This window comes from Vulpes lagopus, chromosome 3 (assembly GCF_018345385.1).
Source record: "Vulpes lagopus strain Blue_001 chromosome 3, ASM1834538v1, whole genome shotgun sequence".
Classification (NCBI taxonomy): domain Eukaryota; kingdom Metazoa; phylum Chordata; class Mammalia; order Carnivora; family Canidae; genus Vulpes; species Vulpes lagopus.
This window is the reverse complement of record NC_054826.1, coordinates 113240085-113261572: the sequence shown is the minus strand read 5'-3', so window position 1 is coordinate 113261572 and position 21488 is coordinate 113240085. Positions and strand designations below refer to the sequence as shown.

Here is a 21488-nt window from a genome sequence, read left to right as displayed (position 1 = left end):
GGCATTTCCAGAGAGCTAACCATGTTACCCAGGGGAGGCGACCCTGCAAGTAATCAGGCAGTCCAGCCCAGTCTGGTTATGCTGGCTATTTACAATTTTTTTTTAATGGGTTAAAAATTGTAATTTATTGAAACTCAATTCAAAAAAATATAAGATGCTGTAGTGTACAATGTATTACACAAAGCACCCTCAGGTGCACATTCAAGTCAAGTAAGAACTCCATATCCCTTTCCCTAGCCCTCCCGCTCTGGGATCTTAGTATTTGTTCCATATACAATCATGCACACTTAATTTGAAAAAGGAAGCACCAACATATTTTATTAATTAGCACCAAACAAGAGTACAGTTCCATTTTTTAATAAACAAACAAACAAACAAACAGACCCAATCAATAAACCAACTGGAGAGATAATGGGCTCAGCCAATACTGCTGACATAGATATTATACATTCATGTAAATACACAGCCTATTCTACCCTAAACAACAGTGTGGCTGGTTCTCAGCCTTTGTTCAAATTGGCAATTGTCCTCATGTTGCAGTACAACTGTTGTTGGTTCTGATTTGTGTTCTCATTCTTCTACTGGTTATAAATATATGTACTAAATCATCCATGGGAATGGGGAGATGGGAAACTGCTGTTTTTCTGACTTTATTTTTTTCTATATTGATTGAATTGTCTTGGTGATAAAATAACAATTAAAATAACTTTAAAGTGATAACAGCAGTAACAGTAAATCTGAGTTGTTTTTAAGTGATCAGTGTAAGCTGTAGAATCAAAGGCTCATGAGTTCAAACTTCATGGTATAAAGGTATAACACCCAAGTGAGTAGATTTGGTTCATGAGGCTTCCAAAGTCCATATCCCTATTGTAAAATGAAGAAATGACACCTAAGAGGTTTGGTAACTTGCTCAAGATTATATAGAAATTAGCAACAGAGCTCTAGTGATAAACTAAGTCTCCAAGGTCCATTCCCAAACTCTTTCTAATTTGTTATGATTTTCTCTCTTTCTCTCTTTCTCTCTCTCTCTCTCTCTCTCTCTCTCTCTCTGTGTGTGTGTGTGTGAGGGGGTGTTGTAAAGCTCAGTGCTTCTCCTGCAGTTTAAGTTAGCTTTTAGAAGTACAATATGGCATTAATTAGAATTTAGCAGTATAAGATAAATAAGAAGTCTAGAAACTTCTACCAGCTATGCTAATACAGCTTAAAATAGCTTTCAAATGTCAAATATGAATTTTACTTAGGAAAATAAGTTAGACTATGTCAATGAGAATGTTCTTAAACATCATAAGGTAGTTCCTTGAACAGTGTAACTATACAATGTTGTCATTTCCCCCCATGGTTCTTTAGACAGATCCAAGTTGCACAACCCTCCTAATAGTCATGGGCTCAGAAAGAACTAGGACAAAGGCATATGAAGCTTCATCAACCTGTAAATATAGAGATAGGGAAGCTGAGGAAAATGGATGACTCAGAAGTTCTAAATAAAAACCCATACATATGAGTATCAATACAGATTACTGCATAGGTAGTAGCTAGGGCAGTGGTTACCACAGGTTTCCTTGGCAATGTAGCGTATTCCTTTTAGTTGATAGAATATGTTGAATATTAAAGTTCTGCAGCTGATGTGGAGATCTGTTGTAAAAGTCACCATCTTCCACTCCTTCCTGTACTCCCATCCCTTACAACATGCTTTGAGGTCAGCTTGTTCCCTGTGCCCTCCCTTCTCCTTAAATCTGGCTGGTTTGGCCAACAGAATGTGGTAGAAATGGCAATATACCAATTCTGAGCCTTGTTCTTGGAAGGCCTTTGTGTTTAGAGGTAGAGCCTCTAATTTAACTTAAAATGAGATCATTAGGATGGGCCCTAATGCAGTATGACTGGTGTACTTAAAAAAATAAAATTTGGACAGAGACATAAACAGAGGGAAGACAATGTGAGGACACAGGGAGAAGATGGCCATCTACAAGCCAAAGGGAGAGGCCTAGAACAGATCCATCCCTCACAGCCCTCAGAAGGAGCCAATACTACTGACACTTTGATTTTGGATTTCGAACTTCCAGAACTGTAGGAAAAAAATGCTATTGGTTAAGTCACCCAGTTTGAGGCACTTTGTTGTGGCAGCCCTAGAAGACAAATGCATATTCTCAGATTGAAATACAACTCTGTAGGGATCCCTGGGTGGTGCAGCGGTTTGGCGCCTGCCTTTGGCCCAGGGCGCGATCCTGGAGACCCAGGATCGAATCCCACATCAGGCTCCCGGTGCATGGAGCCTGCTTCTCCCTCTGCCTATGTCTCTGCCTCTCTCTCTCTCTCTCTGTGACTATCATAATTAAATAAAAAAAAATTAAAAAAAAAAGAAATACAACTCTGTGACTATAAAATATGTACTCTTTTTATTGTACCATGGTAAAAGATAGGATCAAAAAAGAAGAAGAAAAATGCAGAGGAAAGAGAAATTTGAAGAAAAGGCAGTAATTATCCATTTATGATTGACCTAAAGAAGGGAAAGAGAGTACCTACCTTTCTATTAGTACTACTACTACTTCTACTCTACTTCTGCTTCTATTTCCAGTAGGATGACTACTAATTTACATCCACTGCGTAATGACTACACACCACACATTGTATAAAGCATTTTCCAAATACCACCTCTACTTACTTGCAACAACCCTGTAAATAATATTACTTGTAATAACTCTGTGGAGTTTTCTTTTCATTTACTGGTGAGAAAATTGAAGCCCAGAGGTCATCTACCCAAATTAATGGCAGAATCTAGTTTCTGGTTTAAAGATTTTATTTATTTATTCATGAGAATACACAGAAAGGAGACAGAGGCAGAGACACAGGCAGAGGGAGAAGCAGGCTCCATGCAGGAGCCTGACATGGGACTCAATCCCTGGTCTCCAGGATCACGCCCTGGGCTGAAGGTGGCGCTAAACCGCTGAGCCACCCCAGCTGCCCTAATTTCTGGTTTAGTGTCCATCAATCCCTGACTTAAGAATCTGTGTTCTTAACCATTACCGTATTAGAGCTTTGTTTCAACACAAAGCGTGGTGTTCACAGTTGCCTAGTTTCCAGTCCAACTATCAGCTTTGAGAGAGTTGAATGGTTTTGATAGTATTTGATGATTTGCTAACAGGTGTTATAACATACTTCCCTTGTGGTAAATTCTGCCATCTTGAAACAAAATGGCAGCTAATACAGGTTTTCCAGTGATCATCGTTCTTGCAACTTTTATAAGAACTTAAACTTTGGGTAAAGTTTCAGGTCATATGATTGTATTTGATTGAAGCCTTCAATTCACAGAGCCAATAATTAAGTAGAAAGGGGGAAAAGGCAAAAGGAAAAGGAAATCTGTCTAGTTAACAGTCAGTTGATTGAAGTGTAGAATTTAAATTAATAGTCCCTGCTTAGACTATCCAGCATTCACATTTTAAAGAATTTGTTTTTGGAAACCTTTATAAAACTCTCCACTGTTACAATGTAATGCCATCTGGGATTTAGCATTTATAAAATGTGCAGTTAAGAGATGCCAAGAGATTCCTCATGCAAACCAGATGGTACAATAAGAGCTCTGTGTGTTTTTCTGGCATAAAAACAGGGCTTTGAATGGCTTGAAACTTATGTGAATACATTAAGGCCAATCAATACTTTAGGGACATTACAATCTCAATAGTCGACTTACCCAACTAAATATTTTCATAAATATTTTCATTTGGAAAAGAAAAAAACAAAAAGGCAGACAATGGTTCCTTTGATTGCCTCATGTTTGTATTTAACAATGTTTCTAAGAAAAACAACACCAATGACCTTCAACACAGGAAAGTTTCTCAGTATTTTAGGGGTAATATATGTGTTTAAATGAGAAGCAGAGTTGTTCAATCTCTTTTGAATAGGAAAAATCCACATCAAATAGGTTGAGGAGTTTTATTGCTGTGCTAAAGATGAAAAAATACATGTGTAAGTTACATTTTCTGGATAATGGACTTGAAAATGTCTTTACCTCAATAGGTAGATTTCTCACAAACCCAAGTTCAGCACATACAATCATGTATAAACGATGCCTGTTATGATCTTGCTTAATTCCTGTAAATTTTCTGTGTAACAACAGGACTTTTGTAATCCTTTTTATTTTTTTTCACTTTCTGTTATTCCTTTTATTTTCATTAAAATTCATAATAAGATGCTCATTAGATGAAGTAATCTTGTTAAAAGCAAACATTTTGCTTGGATCTTTTCTTTATCCTTATTTAGTAAAAATGTGCTTCCCTACCATACAAGTGAATTTCCTCTGTAATTAGTAGTGAATAGCTTTGTAGAACAAATACAGGCTGCTTTTGAAAACCAGATCTCTTGGGGTTTAGGGGGCAATCTCATTAATAAAAATATGTGTTTCTGGATTGCACAAGCCATTGAATTTCTTTCCCAATTAGCAGTGAATGGTTTTTCAGAACAAGGGAGAAGTTTGGTTTCCATTTTGCTGGCATTGGTTTTTCTTGGGGTAGACTAGAGAGACCAACTACCACTAATCTTTGTTCCTTCCATCTCTCTCCCTGGGCAAAGGAACACACAGAACTCTTTTATAGATAAGTCAGAATCCTAGGTAAATTCTCCATCCAAGGGCTACTTCCTCTTAGCCAGGATTGGACTCCAGGGCATGTGGGAAAACTGTTTACAACACTCAGCTGTCAGGTAGCTGTACTCTGGCTGGAGAGACTGCAAAATTATAACACAGCAATGAAGAGTGGACAATGCCTTTGCTTTGTGGGGAGGAGCAGACCCATTAGTAAGAGACTCCAAGTGCTGTCCCTGGGGGGCCAATTAACCCTGTGTTCTCTGGGTCATCGGCAAAAAGAACTGTTTATGAATCTACAGGGCATCTTAAAATTGAAATAGTTAAATGCTTGAAGTGCCAGGTAATAAGTGAGTTTAACAAAAAAAAAAAAAAAAAAAAAAAAGAGGAAAGAAAGCCTACTCCCTTTGAAACTAAGTGGCAGCCATGCCACTTAGCCATGTCCCCAAGAGGGACATATGTCACTAGTTGGATATTTCTCTATAAAGTCATACTAATAAAGCAGGAATATAAGGAGGCAGGGCAGGGCAGGTTTGGTTACAACAGGAAGTTGATAAGGCTTTGATTTGCTCAGAAATATTCAGGAGTGTGTCATGGACATTTAAGTCTGATCCTTAAAGTCTCTCTACCAGTGTGTAAGGCAGATATTCTTCTTTGACCTTCAGAGAATCCAGCAACATACTCTAGCAACAGACTCAAATACTTAGAAATAAGTATTTCTTATTTCTTATGAGAAAGTAGTATTTCTCAAATACTAGAAATAAGTATTGTGTGGAAACACAAGGCCAGTTACTGTCAAAACATAAAGTCACAAGCCACAATTGCCCCACAATTATCCAGATCTCTCATGAGCAGTTATTGTCTAAATTATATGCAAATCTGTCTTAGTTATTTTCATTAATCTCTGCCTTCACCATCTCCTACCAATTTTGTTTCCTTTTTACTCTGATAAGTACAGTAGCAAATAAAAAAGACCAATTACTAAGTTTTAGTTCTCTCTCTCTCTCTGCTCCCTTCACATGGGAAGCCACAGTCACATGGCTTCTTCCCATTTTTAAAACCATATTTTACACTTCGTAATTTTATCTCCTTTCACCTTTACTACTATAGGCTTAGAGGATGATATGATCATGAGCAATATCCTCCAATTTTATCCACAAAGAAATGGAGACTCAAATAGATGCAGTAAGTTGTAGATCATATGGACTTCAGGTCTTCTAGGTCCAAGTTCAATCCTCTTTGTCAACCTCATTTTGAGGGAATGGGTTAAGGAGGATCTTCAAGTTCGGCATTTGTTTCTGTTTTACTTCCCCTTCATAATCCATTCTTTCAAAGTTTTTCCAAGGAAATGCCAAAGAGTGCCAGGATTTTTACCATTAAAAAATAATAAAAAAATAAAAGCTCCATTTCACAGGAGAGTTTAAGTCCAAGTCATAAGTACTCCTGGAGTTGAGATCTCCATTTTCAAGCCTTCTTCTCATCCATGGTTGCTCTGTTCTCCTTATTCTTTGCCTCCATCTTCCCTTTATCATTCTCCTTCTCCCCATCATTATCACAATATCATTATCCTCATCTTCATCTCATAACAGACTCCTTGTCTGATTGGCACTTAGCATTCTACTTCAAATAATTCATCTTTGAGAAGCCCTCTCTCAAGTTACATATAATTTTCTACTTTAGAGTCCATTAATGAATTCAATTATGTTTAAATTTAAGTGGCTCGTGCAAAAAATAGCTAAGGAACATAACCTTGTTCTCAAAGTATCCATAATCATGTTTGAATATTTCACACGCTGGGCTAAAAAAATTATTTTTCCCCCTTTACAAATAAAAAATGTTGCCCTCCAGGTTGCTTCTACAGTGTCTACTGGTGTTCTCATAGAAACCAGAAAAAGGAACAAACATTGACCCTGGAGCTAATTATTGTGAAAAACTTGCTGATGAAAGCCTTGTATTTTCTCAGAGTGGACAGATAATTTATCGTGGAATAAAGGTTTGGACAAAAAGAGATAAGAAGAATAAATAGACACAGACTTTGAAAATAGGTCTTCCTCACTTCAGTTACATGGACTGTTTTTAAAAAAAAATTATTTATTTATTCATGAGAGACACAGAGAGAGAGGCAGAGACATAGGCAGAAGCAGAAGCAGGTTCCCTGGACTGAGCCTGATGTGGGACTTGATTTCTGGATCCAGATCACACCCCGAGCCAAAGGCAGACACTCAACTGCTGAGCTACTCGGGCATCCCAGTTCCATGGACTATTGTCCAAACATATTAAACCTTTTGTAACAATATGGGAAATATTTATGGTGGTTTAAGGAGAAGAAAAGATAATGCAAAATGGTATGTATTTGATGGTAAAAACTATGTAAAAAATACCACAGGAGAATATATAAATAGTTCATCAGTTATATAGGGTGATAGATTCTAATTTTATTGTTGTATCTTCAGAGGACGAGGACATGGTCTCCATGAAATCTGTCATCTTATATTTATTGAGGCCTGCACTGGTTCTATTAGATGGGAAATTTTTATAAATATTTTCTGTGTGCTTGAAAAGAACATGTATTTTCTATCCAGTAAGAGTTCTACATAGGATTCTTAAATCAAGCTTTTTAATTGTGTTCAGATCTTTTATATTTTTTCTAATCTTTAGTTTAATTGATATGTAATATTAAGAAAGTGTATTAAAATCTATGATTGTGGATTTGTTCTTTCTCTTCCATTTCTATGAATTTTTGTTTTTTTCTATTTGGGGGCTATGTTATTACATACACACAAGTTTAGGAATATCATATTTTATTGATGACTTGTTCCTTTCATCATTATGTATTATCTGTCTTTATCCCTAGCAATTTTTGTCTTAAACTATATTTTGTCTGATGTAAATATAGCTATACTATTTCTGTCGGTATTTTCTTAAAAAAAAAAAGATTTTGGGGGATGGAGTAACTAGGTGATGGGCACTAAGGAAGGCACTTGATGGGATGAGCACTGGGTGTTATACTATATGATGGCAAATTGAATTTAAATAAAATATTTTAAAAAGGAACAGAGAAAGAGAGTAAACACATGCATGCGCATGTGGGGAGACAGAAGAGAAAGAAGGAGAGAGAGAATTTCAAGCAGACTCAACATCAGGGGCAGAGCCCTATGTGGGGCTCAATCTCACCATCCTGAAATCATGACCCTGGTGGAAATCAAGAGTCGGATACTTAACCGACTGAGCCATCCAGGCTCAGTATTTTCTTGATAAAACTTCCATTTTTTGCTTTCAATCATTCTGTAATTTTATATTTTAGCTGTGACTATGGTAAATAAGATATGGCTGAATCTTCTAAGTGATGAATTTGGTCCGTTTACATTTATTTTTATTATAGATAGATTTGGACCATGTTTTTGGTCTTATATTGTGCTCTTTATTTACACTAATTTTTCCATTGTTTCCTTCTTTCTTTAAGGTAGAACTTGCAGTTATTGATTTGAGAAATTTTTCCTTCTCTAATACAGGCATAAAAACTGCAAATTTCTTCCCCAAGCTCTATTTTAATTGCATCCTACAAATTTTGAGATGTTGCATTTTCATTTTCATTCAGTTCAAAATATATCAGATAAATTATTTTTGTTCAAAATATATAAAGAACCCTCATAACTCAATAAGACAATATCCCAATGAGAAAAATGGGCAGAGAATTTACATATAAATGTAAGAATGGCTAATAAGCATATGAAAATGTGTTCAACATCATTAATCATTAGTAAATACAAATTAAAACCATAATGATACCACTTCACATCCACTAAGGATAGCTATGAACAAAAAGACAACAGAGGCTGCAAGGATATGGAGAAATTCTCACCATCCACTGCTGTGGGAATGTAAAAGAGTATGGTCACTTTGGAAAACAGTTTAGCAATTTCTGAAAAAGTTAAATATAAATTGCCATATATATTTATGCCATTTCACTCTGTGATATAAACCCATGAGACATAAAAATATATATCTATAGACTTGTGTGTAAATGTTCATAGCAGCATTATTCATAAAACCATCTAAATGGAGAAACAATCTAAAAGTCCATCAGCTACTGGATGAATAATGAAAATTTGATGTATTGGTATAATAAATATTATTCAGCAATAAAAAGGAAGTACTGTTACTTCCTTCCCAAAAAAGGAATTGAACTTCAAAACTTATGTGAAGCTAAAAAAAACCCCTAGACACAAAGAATATATATTTTGTGATTCCATTTATATGAAATGTCCATATAAGGCAAATCTATAGAGACAGAAACCAGATTAGTAGTTTCCTAGGGTTGGGAATGGGAATGGGAATAGGGATTGACTACATATGAGCATGAGGGATATTTTGAGAGTGGTAGATATGTTCTAAAATTGGATTATGGTGATACTTGCACCGCTCTGTAAATTTACCAACAATCATCAAATTATACACTTAAAATGGCTGAATTTCATAGTATATAAATTATACTTCAATAAAATATTTTTTAAAAATAGACCTCCTCAGTGAACTAGACTAGTTTTGAATTGTTTGGAAATTATTTTGTACACTCTGTGCCTAGATGACCAATATTGCATTCAAGACTTGCTAATGGACATAAAAAGATTAAATGTGCCTCACAACATTCAAGATGAACACAGAGGTCCTTAATATTCGATGTCATGGCCATGCCAGAAAGGAAAGGTCCAAGTTCAGTGCTGTGAATCTTTCTGGCTGCCTTCCATAGAGGAGGTTAGAATGAGCTTTGTCCTGGGGTGACACTCTTCCTTGTCACTGATTAACCAGCTTTATAGGAAGGCTGCTCCACTGACAACCTGCTTTGCCTGGAGAGTGATATCTGGCCAGGCTCTGGTGAGCAGAAAAAATGTCCACTCGCTACCACCAAGCTGCTAGTGATAGCTACCTGGAACTCTTGAAAGAAGCTACCAAGAGAGATCTGAATCTTTCTGATGAGGATGGTATGACTCCCACACTCCTGGCAGCCTACCATGGGAATCTGGAAGCCCTAGAAATAATCTGCAGCCGAGGGTAAGTTCAATCTGATACTTTTGATTGGAGACCATGTTTCCGGTAGGCTTTTTCAGACAACAGAGAGAGGGAAGCCAGTGAAAATATTTGGTTCTTTATAGACTGTCTAAATAATTGTCTTTTTTAGAGAAAGGGAGAAAACTACCTAGAGATTTTCTTTTCACACTAAACTGCCAACCTGAGGATGGCTCATCCCTTACGAACCACACATAGAAAGATCCTGAACTCTAAGTCTTTGTTATCTGCTTTGGGTGGGTGGGGGGACTATTTTAATTCTGCACTTTTAAAAAATCTTTTCCATGAAATGTAAATGGTTGGCTGTTTAAAAAGGAATCACTGTTCTACCTGACTTTAAGATGTCAACCTTGATTGGAACAAATGATGTGTTTTTATTTTATTTTTTTAAATTTATGCCATTATAATCCCACAGCCTTTTATTAATATTCAGTCCTAATGCAAGCCCATGATTCTTAGATGAAGTAGTTGGCTTCAAGCTATAAAAGGGAATCTCGGCCTGTCTGAACTTTATTATCTCTTTAGCTATTAGATACATACAAATGCCCCTGTACTCCCCCCAAATTCTAATGCAGGAATTAGCTAGCTCTTTTCTTTTGCTTGTTACCAGAGTGGCTAGGCAGTGTTGGCAACCAAAATCCAACAGGAGTAAAGAATGGAAAAAAGAAAATGCTAATAAAAGAACTAAGTGAATTAATTTCCATTTAATACATATTTATTTATGTATATATCTGCAATGTGCCAGCCATTTTACTGGCCACTGGGGATGCTGTGATCAACAAGAGAGATACCATTCCTCTCCTCATAGCGATCAGATTTAAGAGATGAAGACAGAAATTAAGTAAGTCATGTATAATATATGTTACAAAGGGGGAAAGAGAGAGCACTAAATAAATAACACAGGAATCTATCCCAATCCAGAGACTGATAATAGGCTTTTTAGAACTTTGAAGTTGGGACCTGAAAGGTGAGAAGCAGCTGGCCAGAAGATGGAAGACAGAATGTTTCCCCCAAGTGAGAGCACTGTGCAGTCTAGGCATTGAAGTTGAGCATAGCTGGATGTGGCTGTAAGGGGAGAGGCTAAGTTATAAGAGACAAGGCCGGATCACAAGAGCTTTGTAAACTCTGTTGGAGAGTTGAACTTTGTTCTAAAGGCATAGGAGCTATTGTCAGGTTTATCAGGTTTATATAGGATAGCCACCTGGTAGATTTGTGTTGTGTTGTGTAAACACACAGCTCAGGTAGCTGTATAGCAGTCACAGAAAATGTTTAGGGGCTGTTTTAATGGTTGAGATGAAAGACAAATTGGACTATGGCAGTGGCAGTGGGAATGGGAAGACAGGGATGGATTTAATTGGTAGTTCGGATGCAGAATCAATTATAGTTGACTGGACATTGTGGTGGGTGGAGGAAGAGGAAGGTAAGGCCCCACATTCTGTTAAGTTGCCCTGGAGTACACAAGCTGAAAAAAAAAATCTTGTACAAGTTTTTTAGGTTCCCATATTGACCATAGCTTAGGAATTGTGTGAGATCAATTTGCCAATTAAATTTAAGGGAGTTAAAAGGGAAACTTTAAAATTTGAATTTAGAAATTAATCCATCATTGATCATTGACAGTGGATCACATGGTAATCATTAATGTCCAATATCTGGCTTTGTTAAAAATTGTGTATTCTTTCTTTTCAAGATTTAAAGATGAAAAGCAATAATTACATATGTTATCTTACATTTGGAAAATGGCCCCAATTAACAAAATTTCATTTTGCCTATTAAGTGTACATAGATTTTTTTCAGTTTTGTTTCATTTTTTTTTTATTAACTTTTATTGGTGTTTAATTTACCAACATACAGAAAAACACCCAGTGCTCATCCCGTCAAGTGTGTTTCATTTTTTAATGGAAGCAAGTTATCTTCCTCCCTGATTCTTAAAGGGACACACACTTATTGCAAAATTTTATATTGTTTTAGAAAGATATAGTTAATAAAGTAAAAATCAAACCAGTTTTCACAGTCATTAACATTTGGGCATATATCCTTTAAGAACATGTGCATACATGTATATTTTTCCCCCTTACAAAAGACAATCATATTCTACAAACGATTCTGAAATCTGCTTCTAATTATTTAACAATAGATTATAGACTGTACTTTTTTTTCATTTGCAACTTTAAAAGTAGAAATCTATGCCGCTGTTTTTTAATGACTACATGCTATTCTGTTTTATGGTCTTATCATAATTTATTTAATCAGTTGCTTGTTCATGACACTTAAATTTGAATCCAGTCTTTTAACTCATAAATAAGTAGAGATGAACATCCTTGCTTATTCATCTTCATACAAGGGCCTAATACTTCCTTAGGATATATTCTTAGGATAGGCAGACCTCTTGGTTCAAGAGATTGCTATGTTTTAAAAGCTTTTGGCACATATCATGCCAGGAAATTTGAGCCACTTTATGATCCCTCAACATTGTTCATTTTCGCATACTCTTGTCAAAACTGAGTATTACTATTCTTTTTAATCCTTGTCTATCTGATGGGCAAGAAAATGGTGGTACATTGTTTTCATTTACATTTCTTTGATTATTAGTAAATCCAAATATTCCTTATGTAGAAAAACATTTTTGAAAGGCTATTTTTTTTTCCTGAGAACAGCTTCACACACAAAACATCAAATTAACTCCAAAACAAAAAATTGAAATGGACCAGATGCTCAGAGTAAGTTAAGCAATTTGCCTATTTAGTGACAATACCAATCCAGCTTTAAGAATTATTGCCCAAATGTGCTGACCTACCAAAAAGCAAGGGCAAAATATGGATTATTTTAAAATCTCTTCAGTGAGTTTCTCCTTTGGAAAAAAATTGGAAAAGAAATCCATGCTAGACTGAATTTAGCCCAGGCAAGCCGTATAGCATCAATATTGGATGCAGATCATTGAATGAGGGGGATTAGTTAATGAATATCTGGCAGGTATGTGTAATGGTTCTATCAAGAAGTACAAAAGACACCAAGGATTGAAAGACAAAGATTGAATTCAGAAGGACCTCATGAAATTTGTCATTAGAAAATATTTTTACTTCAGTTATACACAAGCTTGGAAAGTTGCCTTTAAATAGAATTTTTGCAAGTGAAAAATAGCTTAAAAGCATGAGAGAAACACTTAAATCATCTTACCAACAGTTTCATTTATAAATTTTGGAATTTTGCATTTTAAATGTTCTTAAAATGAGACCCATCTTTGGGGTCATCTCAAGGTTTTCTTCATGTTCTTCCTCCCATTTTGGAGGGGTCATTTGAGTTCCCTTGAGACAGGAAAATTCTACTTCATATGTCCCAAAGCATGTAAATTTAACCTAAACTTTTTAATACCCTTAATATCCCCACCATAGCTCACTTCTCTCAATAATTTCCTTTTTAAGTTATGCAATCCAACAATAATTTCAGGAAAATTTAACCAGTATGTTTTTGTTTAGCTTTATAGTACCATCTTGGATGTTTTTACAATCCCTCTTTGATGTCTAGAGTACTTAAGGAGTCTTTTGAATATGGTGCTTGGCTAAAATAAATAAAAAGCAAAACTACATCTTTGGGGGGTGAGACACTGCCCTCCTAAGATATACAACTGTGCTAAGGCTGAAAAATGTTTCCTTTGATCTAAAGCAATTAAATCAGGAGTACTGACCAGACCTCTTGGAACTGGCTGCCCAACAGAACTGTCTTATTTAATATTTGCTTTAGATTGAATTTCATTTTCTTACCTTCCTCTTTGCACTGATTTCTCTTGCCCCATCTCCATGCACTCCTGTCACGCTGAAATGTACCCCTGATTCCCCAGATATGCCATGTTTAACATCACCCATATGTGCATCTGTTCATGCTGTTCTCTGCTCAGAGTGAAGTTGCCAACTACCAGCTTATGGGCTGGATCTAGTCCACAAATATGTTTTATTTGGGCTTCACTGTATTTTTCTTTTAAATTCAAGCCAACATCTAAAAATCAAAAAATCCCACATGAGACTGTGGATTTCTGGCTCTGTTTGGAAAATGGAAGCTCTCACTATATTGTGTCTGCTTTTATTTGAGGTGGCAGTCAGTTGCTACAGAGTGACAGCTCTTCTTTCCTGTTGGAACTTGCACTCGACTATGACTTTGGCTCCATTTAGTTGCTTACTTACCTGCTTGGTTTCTTTAGGTTAAGACTGAGACTTCTGCTAGGAGATATGATACAAAGGACAAAAAGACATAGGCTTGGCCCTTTGAGTCATGTTATCTTATCAGGGAGGTTGGTGCATAAAGGTTGAACAGATTAAGTAAGATTTTAAGTGTTAAAAAGTTGCAGGAGCTATTATAGCACTATGAGAATTTATTAGATGGGTGTGAGAAAAAAAGATATGAAATTAGGGATTATGAGTTTAGAGACAAGGGAAATGATAACAATGTTTATGGAAGATTTGCTATGTATCAAGCACTTTTCTAGTGCTTTATGTCAACTTATTCACATAAAAATTCCATAAAAACTATTCTCATACTCATACAGATGAGGATGCGGAGTCCTATGAAAGTTAAACTTGAGGCCTCATAGCTGGTGAAGTAGGAAAACTGAGGTGTGTTAATGTAAGGCTGTATTGTATTGGAGACTATTAGACTTGGAGGCAGGCCTGATCCAAAGTGTGCTCCCTGTGCAACAGTGGACAAATCAGTTAAGTACTTGGAGCCTTATTTTACCCCTCTGATAATTATCCTGGTCTTTCTCTAAGAAGGAGATGATGATGGTTGTTGGTGGTGATGGTACTGAATGTATAGATACTTCACAATTGAAAAAATGGGAGGAGATTAGGGGTTCCTACAGAGAAATGACAAATCTGACTCATCAAATTATTGGACACTGGTTGGGCCACATTAACCAGTGCAGCTCTTCTCAATCTGCAATGAGCCTATATACCACCTTGGGATCTTGTTAAACTTCAGATTCTGATTCAGGACATCTGGGCTGGAGTCCAAGACTTCACATTTCTAGCAAACTAGCAGCTGCCACTGATACTACTAATCCAGAGACCAAACTTTGAGTAGCACAGAATAGTGGAAGGGTCACAGAGCCTTGATGTAGTAGTTGCAAGGGCACGGATCATCTTGTCTGTTTCTACATTCTACTCCCCAAGAATGTCAAGAGGCTTTCTCAGACCCTCTCTCCTGTCCTTCCATGGGGCCAGCCTGGGGGAAGTTTAGTGAGATCCTGATTTGGGAGTCTAGTCTAGGGTGAGGGAAGATGCCCTTTAGCACCTGTATTAGCAGAGTTCTCAGCAGTGGTTTGGGCTTGGGGCCAGAGTCATATTAACAACAAGTTACTTCTTTACTTTCTGTTTGTGCCTATTTGTAACTCAACATCTTACAGGAGGGCTGGGGTTGTAGTCTGGGGCAAGACTCCATTAGGCATTCATTCATCTCAGGAATGCTTACTAAGCATCAACCATGAGCCAGTTTCTATGCTGCCATGAGGTCTCCAGCCTTAAAACCATCTAACAGTGCCCTCAATTCCACCATAAACTATTGCAGAACTATTCACATATATGACATTGTAATTGCATGGAAGTGAGTTGGAGAACCAATGGAGATGTTCTACACTTTATATGAATAATGGTTATATCAGACACAGTTTGCTACCTAACTAACATCCATTCCCCTCTTTTTTTTTTTTTGCTGGTGGGAACCTAGTTTTGTTTATTATTATTTATTTTCCTACATGTGACTCCAGTGTTAGAGTAGGAAACAGCTCTTACCAGTTTATGAGATGTGATTGCTAAATTTTCAGGAAGTCTGAGAGTCCATTAAACAGTCATGATTAAAAATAAAGGTATTTAAACTTATGACTTAACAAATTATATTTTTAAATACTCAAAAATTATCACTTCCTAATTATTTGAGTACATTTTACTGTTATCTATACTCTTCAAGTTTTGCATATCTATTATATCTACATATATGGTGGAAATAATTTATAAAGGTATGCTTTTGGACATCTCTTCCAAATTCCATGTCCTGTCTTATCACATTAGTAGCTTGAATTTTGTCATGGTGGGTGTATTTACAACACAAATATTGGCACATGCTATAAATCAGAACTTCGATCTTTTCTCCAGTTGTTAAGCATTTACCAGCACACCACTAGGTAATCTTATTCCTAGCTGCAGGGTAATCAACTTAAATTTAAAATGATAGCTCTATTTCTCTTATAGGCATGATCGACTGCAGACAATGAGACATGAAAGTTGCTTTTTGAGGGTGTTCTTGGAAAGCTTTTCTTCTAAAAAGGAGACAAAAGGGGATGAGCTTTTGTTTCTGATCATGTGATGTCTAGATAGATGTGACATATCTGGACTTTCAGAAGTTTTAGAATGCTAAGGCAGGATTAATTAAAATGTATTTTAAAAAAAATAAAATAAAATAAAATGTATTTTGTTCATTTTTGTTTTGTTTTGGACCCCATGTTCTAAGAAAAAAATGTTTTTATATATATTTTTGGTATTTTCTCTTCTAGAGGGGATCCCAATAGATGTGACATGTGGGGAAATACTCCTCTACATTATGCAGCTTCCAATGGTCATACCCACTGTGTTTCATTCCTGGTTAACTTTGGTGCCAACATTTTTGCCCTGGACAACAGCTTACAGTCTCCGCTGGATGCTGCTGCCAGCAGAGAACAAAATGAATGTGTTGCTCTCCTGGATAAGGCTGCCACTACCCAGAATATCATGAACCCCAAGAAAGTTACCAGGCTGAAGGAGCAGGCTCAGAAAAATGCTAGGAGGCAGATCAAAGAATGTGAGAGGCTCCAGGAGAAGCACCAAAATAAAATGGCTCGCAACTATAGCAAGGAAGAATCTGGGACTCTTTCTTCTTCCAATGGCACATTCTCCAGGTCATCCCTTGCAAATGCTTCTGCTTCTGGTACATTTGGGTCACTGTCTAAGGGCATTAAAGATACCTTCAAGTTAAAGCTCAAGAAGAACAAAGATACAGCAGAGCAGGTAGGGAAAGAGAGCAGAAGTGGGCAGAGGAATGTGATGGAAGTGTTCAGAGAAGAGGAAGAAGATGCATTCTCAGGGGACTTCCAAGAGAAGCCCCAGTTCTCAGCAGAGGATGATGGATGTGTGCAACATGAATCCATTCTCAACCGTCCAGGTCTAGGAAATATTGTTTTTAGAAAGAACAAAATATCAAGTCCCGAAGACATGTCAGACATAAAAAGGGGGTTGGAGTTTAAAATGTGCAGTGAATTGCTTCAGAGACAAGGAGCAGCTGAGGTTGATGAAGCTGAGGCAGATAAAGAGGGAGAGGAAAACAGTCATGAAGATGATCTGCCTTGGGATGAGGATGAAGTGGGGTGGGAGGAAGATGTGGTTGATGCTACTCCTCTGGAAGTATTTCTGCAGTCTCATCATCTGGAAGAATTCCTTCCCATTTTCATGAGAGAGCAGATTGATCTAGAAGCTTTGCTGCTTTGTTCTGATGAGGACCTTCAGAGTATACACATGCATCTTGGTCCCAGGAAGAAAGTTCTTAATGTTATAAACAGAAGGAAGCAGGTGCTACGAGAGCCTGGGCAACTGGTTGACACCAGCCTCTGACTGAATGTTGGGTCCACAGGGTGAGCCTGCAGCAATGCGGTGATGCTGTGGCTCCCTGGAAACACTCAGGCAACACCCCCTCTGCCCAATGCCAGACTGCTGAGAATGGTTTCTAGGGTTTCAGAAATACCCTCCTAGCAAAGACGCCCAAATGTACTCAGAAATACTCTAAACCATGAGTGAGCAACTCAAGGAGAATCAGGAATAAGAAAATGGTGTTTCTCTTCAATTATCCTTTTGATATTCTTGGCTATAGAAAGCATAAAATGGATGACAGAGAAGCGGAAACTTTACTTTTCCAACTCTGAACTATAATCTCTTGTCACACAAGTGTGCTGCTTACTTTCTGAGCTTCATAGCCTGGGGGACTCCCAACTCCAGTCATCTCCTTAGCTCTGTGACTTTGTAGGTAGAGACTTGAGTTTCTTCATTGACCTGAGGCTTCACGGCCAACTTAAATGTGTCTAAACCCTCAACAGATGTTTACATGTTTAGAAGTAAGAGACATGGGTCTATAACACTCCTTCCTGGTGACAGAGACAGAGTGGCAGACAGGGAGAGTGAAGAAAGAAATAGAATATGGAATATACCTTTTATGTAATATTAATTGTATCTCCCCAAAATTCATATGCTGAAGCCTTAAGCCCCAACACAGCTATATTTGGAGGTAGGATCTTTAAAGAGGTGATTAAGATTAAATGATGTCATCAGGGTTACAAGGGACACACACAGATGGTGTCCTTGTAAGAGGAAGAGTTACCGGGTTTGCGCACACACACAGAGAAAAGATCATGTGAGGACACAACAAGAAGGCAGCCACCTTCAAGCCAAAGAGAGAGGAGAAACCAAACCTTCCAACACCTTGAACTTGCACTTCTGGTCTTCAGAGCTGTAAGAAAATAAATTTCTGTTGTTTAAGCCACCCAGTCTATGGTACTTTGTTATGGCAGTCTTAGCAGTCCAAGTCCAGTGTTTAAGCAAGAGGATAGGAGTGGAGAGAAAAGAAGGACACTGAAAAAAGTCTGGCCTATTTGATGATTTTTCTAAAGGTAAGTGCCTTCTGAAATTTCAAAAGAGGAGGAAAAATCTAGGTCATTTGTAGGAGAAAGCTGATGGCAAAAGGAAATTCTACATTTTCACATTTGTTATGTACATATCTTTAATTTACTGTTGTCTGTCACCATCACCACATGTCTGAATACATGTAAGTTCTACAATATAAATTGGCAGCATTGCTGCTGACATTTTTGAGTGGCAGTCTCAAATTCAAATTGAAGCCCTACTGAATAACTAAGCTTCATTGGATTTTTATAGCCAGGACTTACATCAAGTGAATTTACCATTGCTTGTGTGTATAATATAGAAACAGCTGTTTATCTTCAGCATGGTTCCTAGTGCACATCTGTTTGGGTTACTTCAAGAGGCACCATGGAGAGGATACACTTAAGGAAGATATAGATGTTTACATCTGATGAACAATTAGCTCATTCTTCCTCAGTGGATTGATTCAGAAAGATTGCCAGCCATGGAATAAATATGTTGCACTAGGGGGATGATTATGTTTGCAAATACTGCATTTTGTTGGTCTAGAGTAAATGGAGGTTGTGCTTGCTTTTAAAAAATGTGCACGAAAGCAGTTGGCTTTCGTAGAAAGACATAGAAGACCCTCAGAAAAGTTGGTTGTGTTTGACTTTGTATGTAGAGACTTGAGTTTGTATCATATTTCATTATTTTAGATGCCTCTGTATCATATTTCATTATTTTATTTATTTTTATTTTTTTATTTTTTATTTTTTTTATTTCATTATTTTAGATGCCTCTCTCCACATGTTTCCCAGAATCTGCCTGGTGAGACACTGGTTCCTAGGATATAGGAGAAGCAGAAGCCACCAGGGTAGTGCTACTGTTAACAAAAAGGATGCTTTCTAGTGGTGCTTTCTACATTATTTTCAGAGATAAAAGTAATATAGAAAGCCTGGTGATGTATTCTAGCAAACGAGAGGCAGCATGAGGTGGTACAAAGAATTTTGAGCTGGAAACCAGCATTGCTATGCGGAGGATAGAATATCATGTTATGGAAATAAAAGGATAACTCTCTGGGAGAATAAGAAAAGGCAGGCCAGTGGAAATGTTACTGGAATTCAACCTTAAAGAATTTAGCCCTAAGCATTTTGTGGGCGTTCCTCATTTCTAGTTGGAATCTTCCATGCTGTCCTACCGGAGGGGCAGCACTTGGCTCAGAAAATACAGGAAGGGGAACATTTGTTTGTTCAGTAGAACTGGAAGTTCTTCATGACTATCCCTTCAGCCTTCATGTCAATTTTGTGATGAGAGAAAGGATATGAATTTGAAGGACATGTGGATTATAAAACATCACATGAAAATTCCATCAAGAATTGCTGGATTAAAAAGAAGGGACCAAACATAATCCCTTTATGTTGTCACAACGAATAATCATAAACGTCTGGAGGCCAGAATGGGTTGTGAGACTTACTTTTTTTTTCAACAGCTGAATTTTATTTTTATTAAGGTAACCCAGCTTGTATATTCCATTGGCTCACCTACCATTCCTGAACATCTCCTGTTGCCCCATTTAAAGGGTATCTTTATATCCATATCTGCAATTGTCACAAAAGTTGGCTCAAAATATATGAATGAAATATAATTACCAAGGGTCCTATATACCAGGGAGCAAAGAAGGTGAATTAAAAAGTTCCCCCTACTGAGAACTCTCTTATGCCCACCTCCCTATCAGAGAAGCCAAGTTCTGCCTTAATACAACATAAGCCCCTTGAGGACACAGAGATTTTCTGTCCTATATTCACTGATGTAGTCCTTGCCCCAAGTGCTGGTCTGTCATACAGAAGGTGGTCAATAAATATTATTGCATAACTGATGTAATGAGTAGACTGGAGGCGAGATGCAATTATGTTGGTCTTTTGATTCCTGGAAGTTTCACTGACTGTAGTTTTCCACATGATATCTGAGGGTAAGAGTAGTTTATGTAACATCAAAAAGGAGTAACTTGGAAAAGTAAAACCTTAGCCCCATTGCACAAACCACTTTCAATCCATTTTCTGCCTCAACTGTAATATAGTTGGAGTCAGTCATTGGCCAAGTTGGAGAAATGAGTCTAAACATGAAACTCCCACCTCTTTTGGGGAGACATTTGCCATTGGAGGTCTTGCCAGGCACATTTATGCTTTTTTTTTGTAGGCTCTTGGCCTCTTATGATTTATTTACAGAATCAGTAAGTGAGGGTTCTCCCAACTTATCATCATCAAGGATATAGCCTCTCCATTATGCAGCATTGCTATAAAGAAGACTTATACTAAAAAAAAAAAAAAAAAGACGACTTATACTATATTATAAAAGGTTACTAATGTTCTAAAAATTCTAGACATTTCAAACTAAATGAAACAAAAGAGACCTAAGAGAAGCTAGAGCAATATAAATACCTTGTCTAGAGACAGATTAGAGGACTATGAGCCAGGATGAGGCTAAATATTCACTGAACTCAGACCTCCATCCCTTAAACTAGATGCTTAGAATAGCTCAGTCCAGTGCTGTCAAACTCTCCCTCTCTCTGTATTCTAACATGAAAGTCAATGAGAAAGAAAAGAAAGAACATTTCACTGAAGGAGTTTGAGAAGTTAGGGTGTGCAAATGCATGTCGTGCTTATATCTCAGGCCATCCTGTTACACAGTTCAGTTGTATGCTTGCAATTCCTAAATGAGTCATCAATTCAGACCATTGTTTTGGGCTTCAAATCCATAAGCCTGAGTGCTTATCTGACATCTCCCCTCGAATGTCTCACAGGTACCTCAAACTCAATATGCTTAGAAGTAAACCCATCTTCTTCCAAGTCAGTAGTCCTTAACTGGGATAATTTTGCCCTGGGAACATCTGGCAATGTCAGGAGACATTTTTTATTATATTGTGTTGGGGGCAGAGGGGTTTAGTTCTTTTAGTTTTGTTGGTTGTTTCCTTTGCTGTGTAGAAACTTTTATTTTTATGTAGTCTCAATAGTTTATTCTTGCTTTTGTTTCTCTTGCCTCAGGAGATGTATCTAGAAAGAAGTTGCTATGGCCAATGTCAGAGAAATTACTGTAATCAAGGTACTTTAAAAAAAATTTTTTTTTCAATTTTTATTTATTTATGATAGTCACAGAGAGAGAGAGACAGAGGCAGAGACATAGGCAGAGGGAGAAGCAGGCTCCAT

At 37.2% G+C, this 21488-nt stretch overlaps 1 protein-coding gene across 1 annotated transcript; it reads left to right on the top strand.

The window, feature by feature from the left end:
* Positions 1-9409: 9409 nt before the first annotated feature.
* Positions 9410-18187, top strand: ANKS4B (ankyrin repeat and sterile alpha motif domain containing 4B). The gene is made up of 2 exons (XM_041750717.1): positions 9410-9625; positions 16176-18187. Exons 1-2 carry the CDS (start codon positions 9462-9464, stop codon positions 17263-17265), a joined length of 1254 nt encoding a protein of 417 aa, XP_041606651.1. The 5' UTR covers positions 9410-9461; the 3' UTR covers positions 17266-18187.
* The last annotated feature ends 3301 nt before the right edge of the window (positions 18188-21488 follow it).

Bases quoted from the DNA above. Each gene is read 5' to 3' on its own strand.
- ANKS4B (XM_041750717.1), top strand. From the start codon at position 9,462: ATGTCCACTCGCTACCACCAAGCTGCTAGTGATAGCTACCTGGAACTC. The intron at 9,626-16,175 runs GTAAGTTCAATC...TTTCTCTTCTAG, and splicing joins GAAATAATCTGCAGCCGAGG to AGGGGATCCCAATAGATGTG.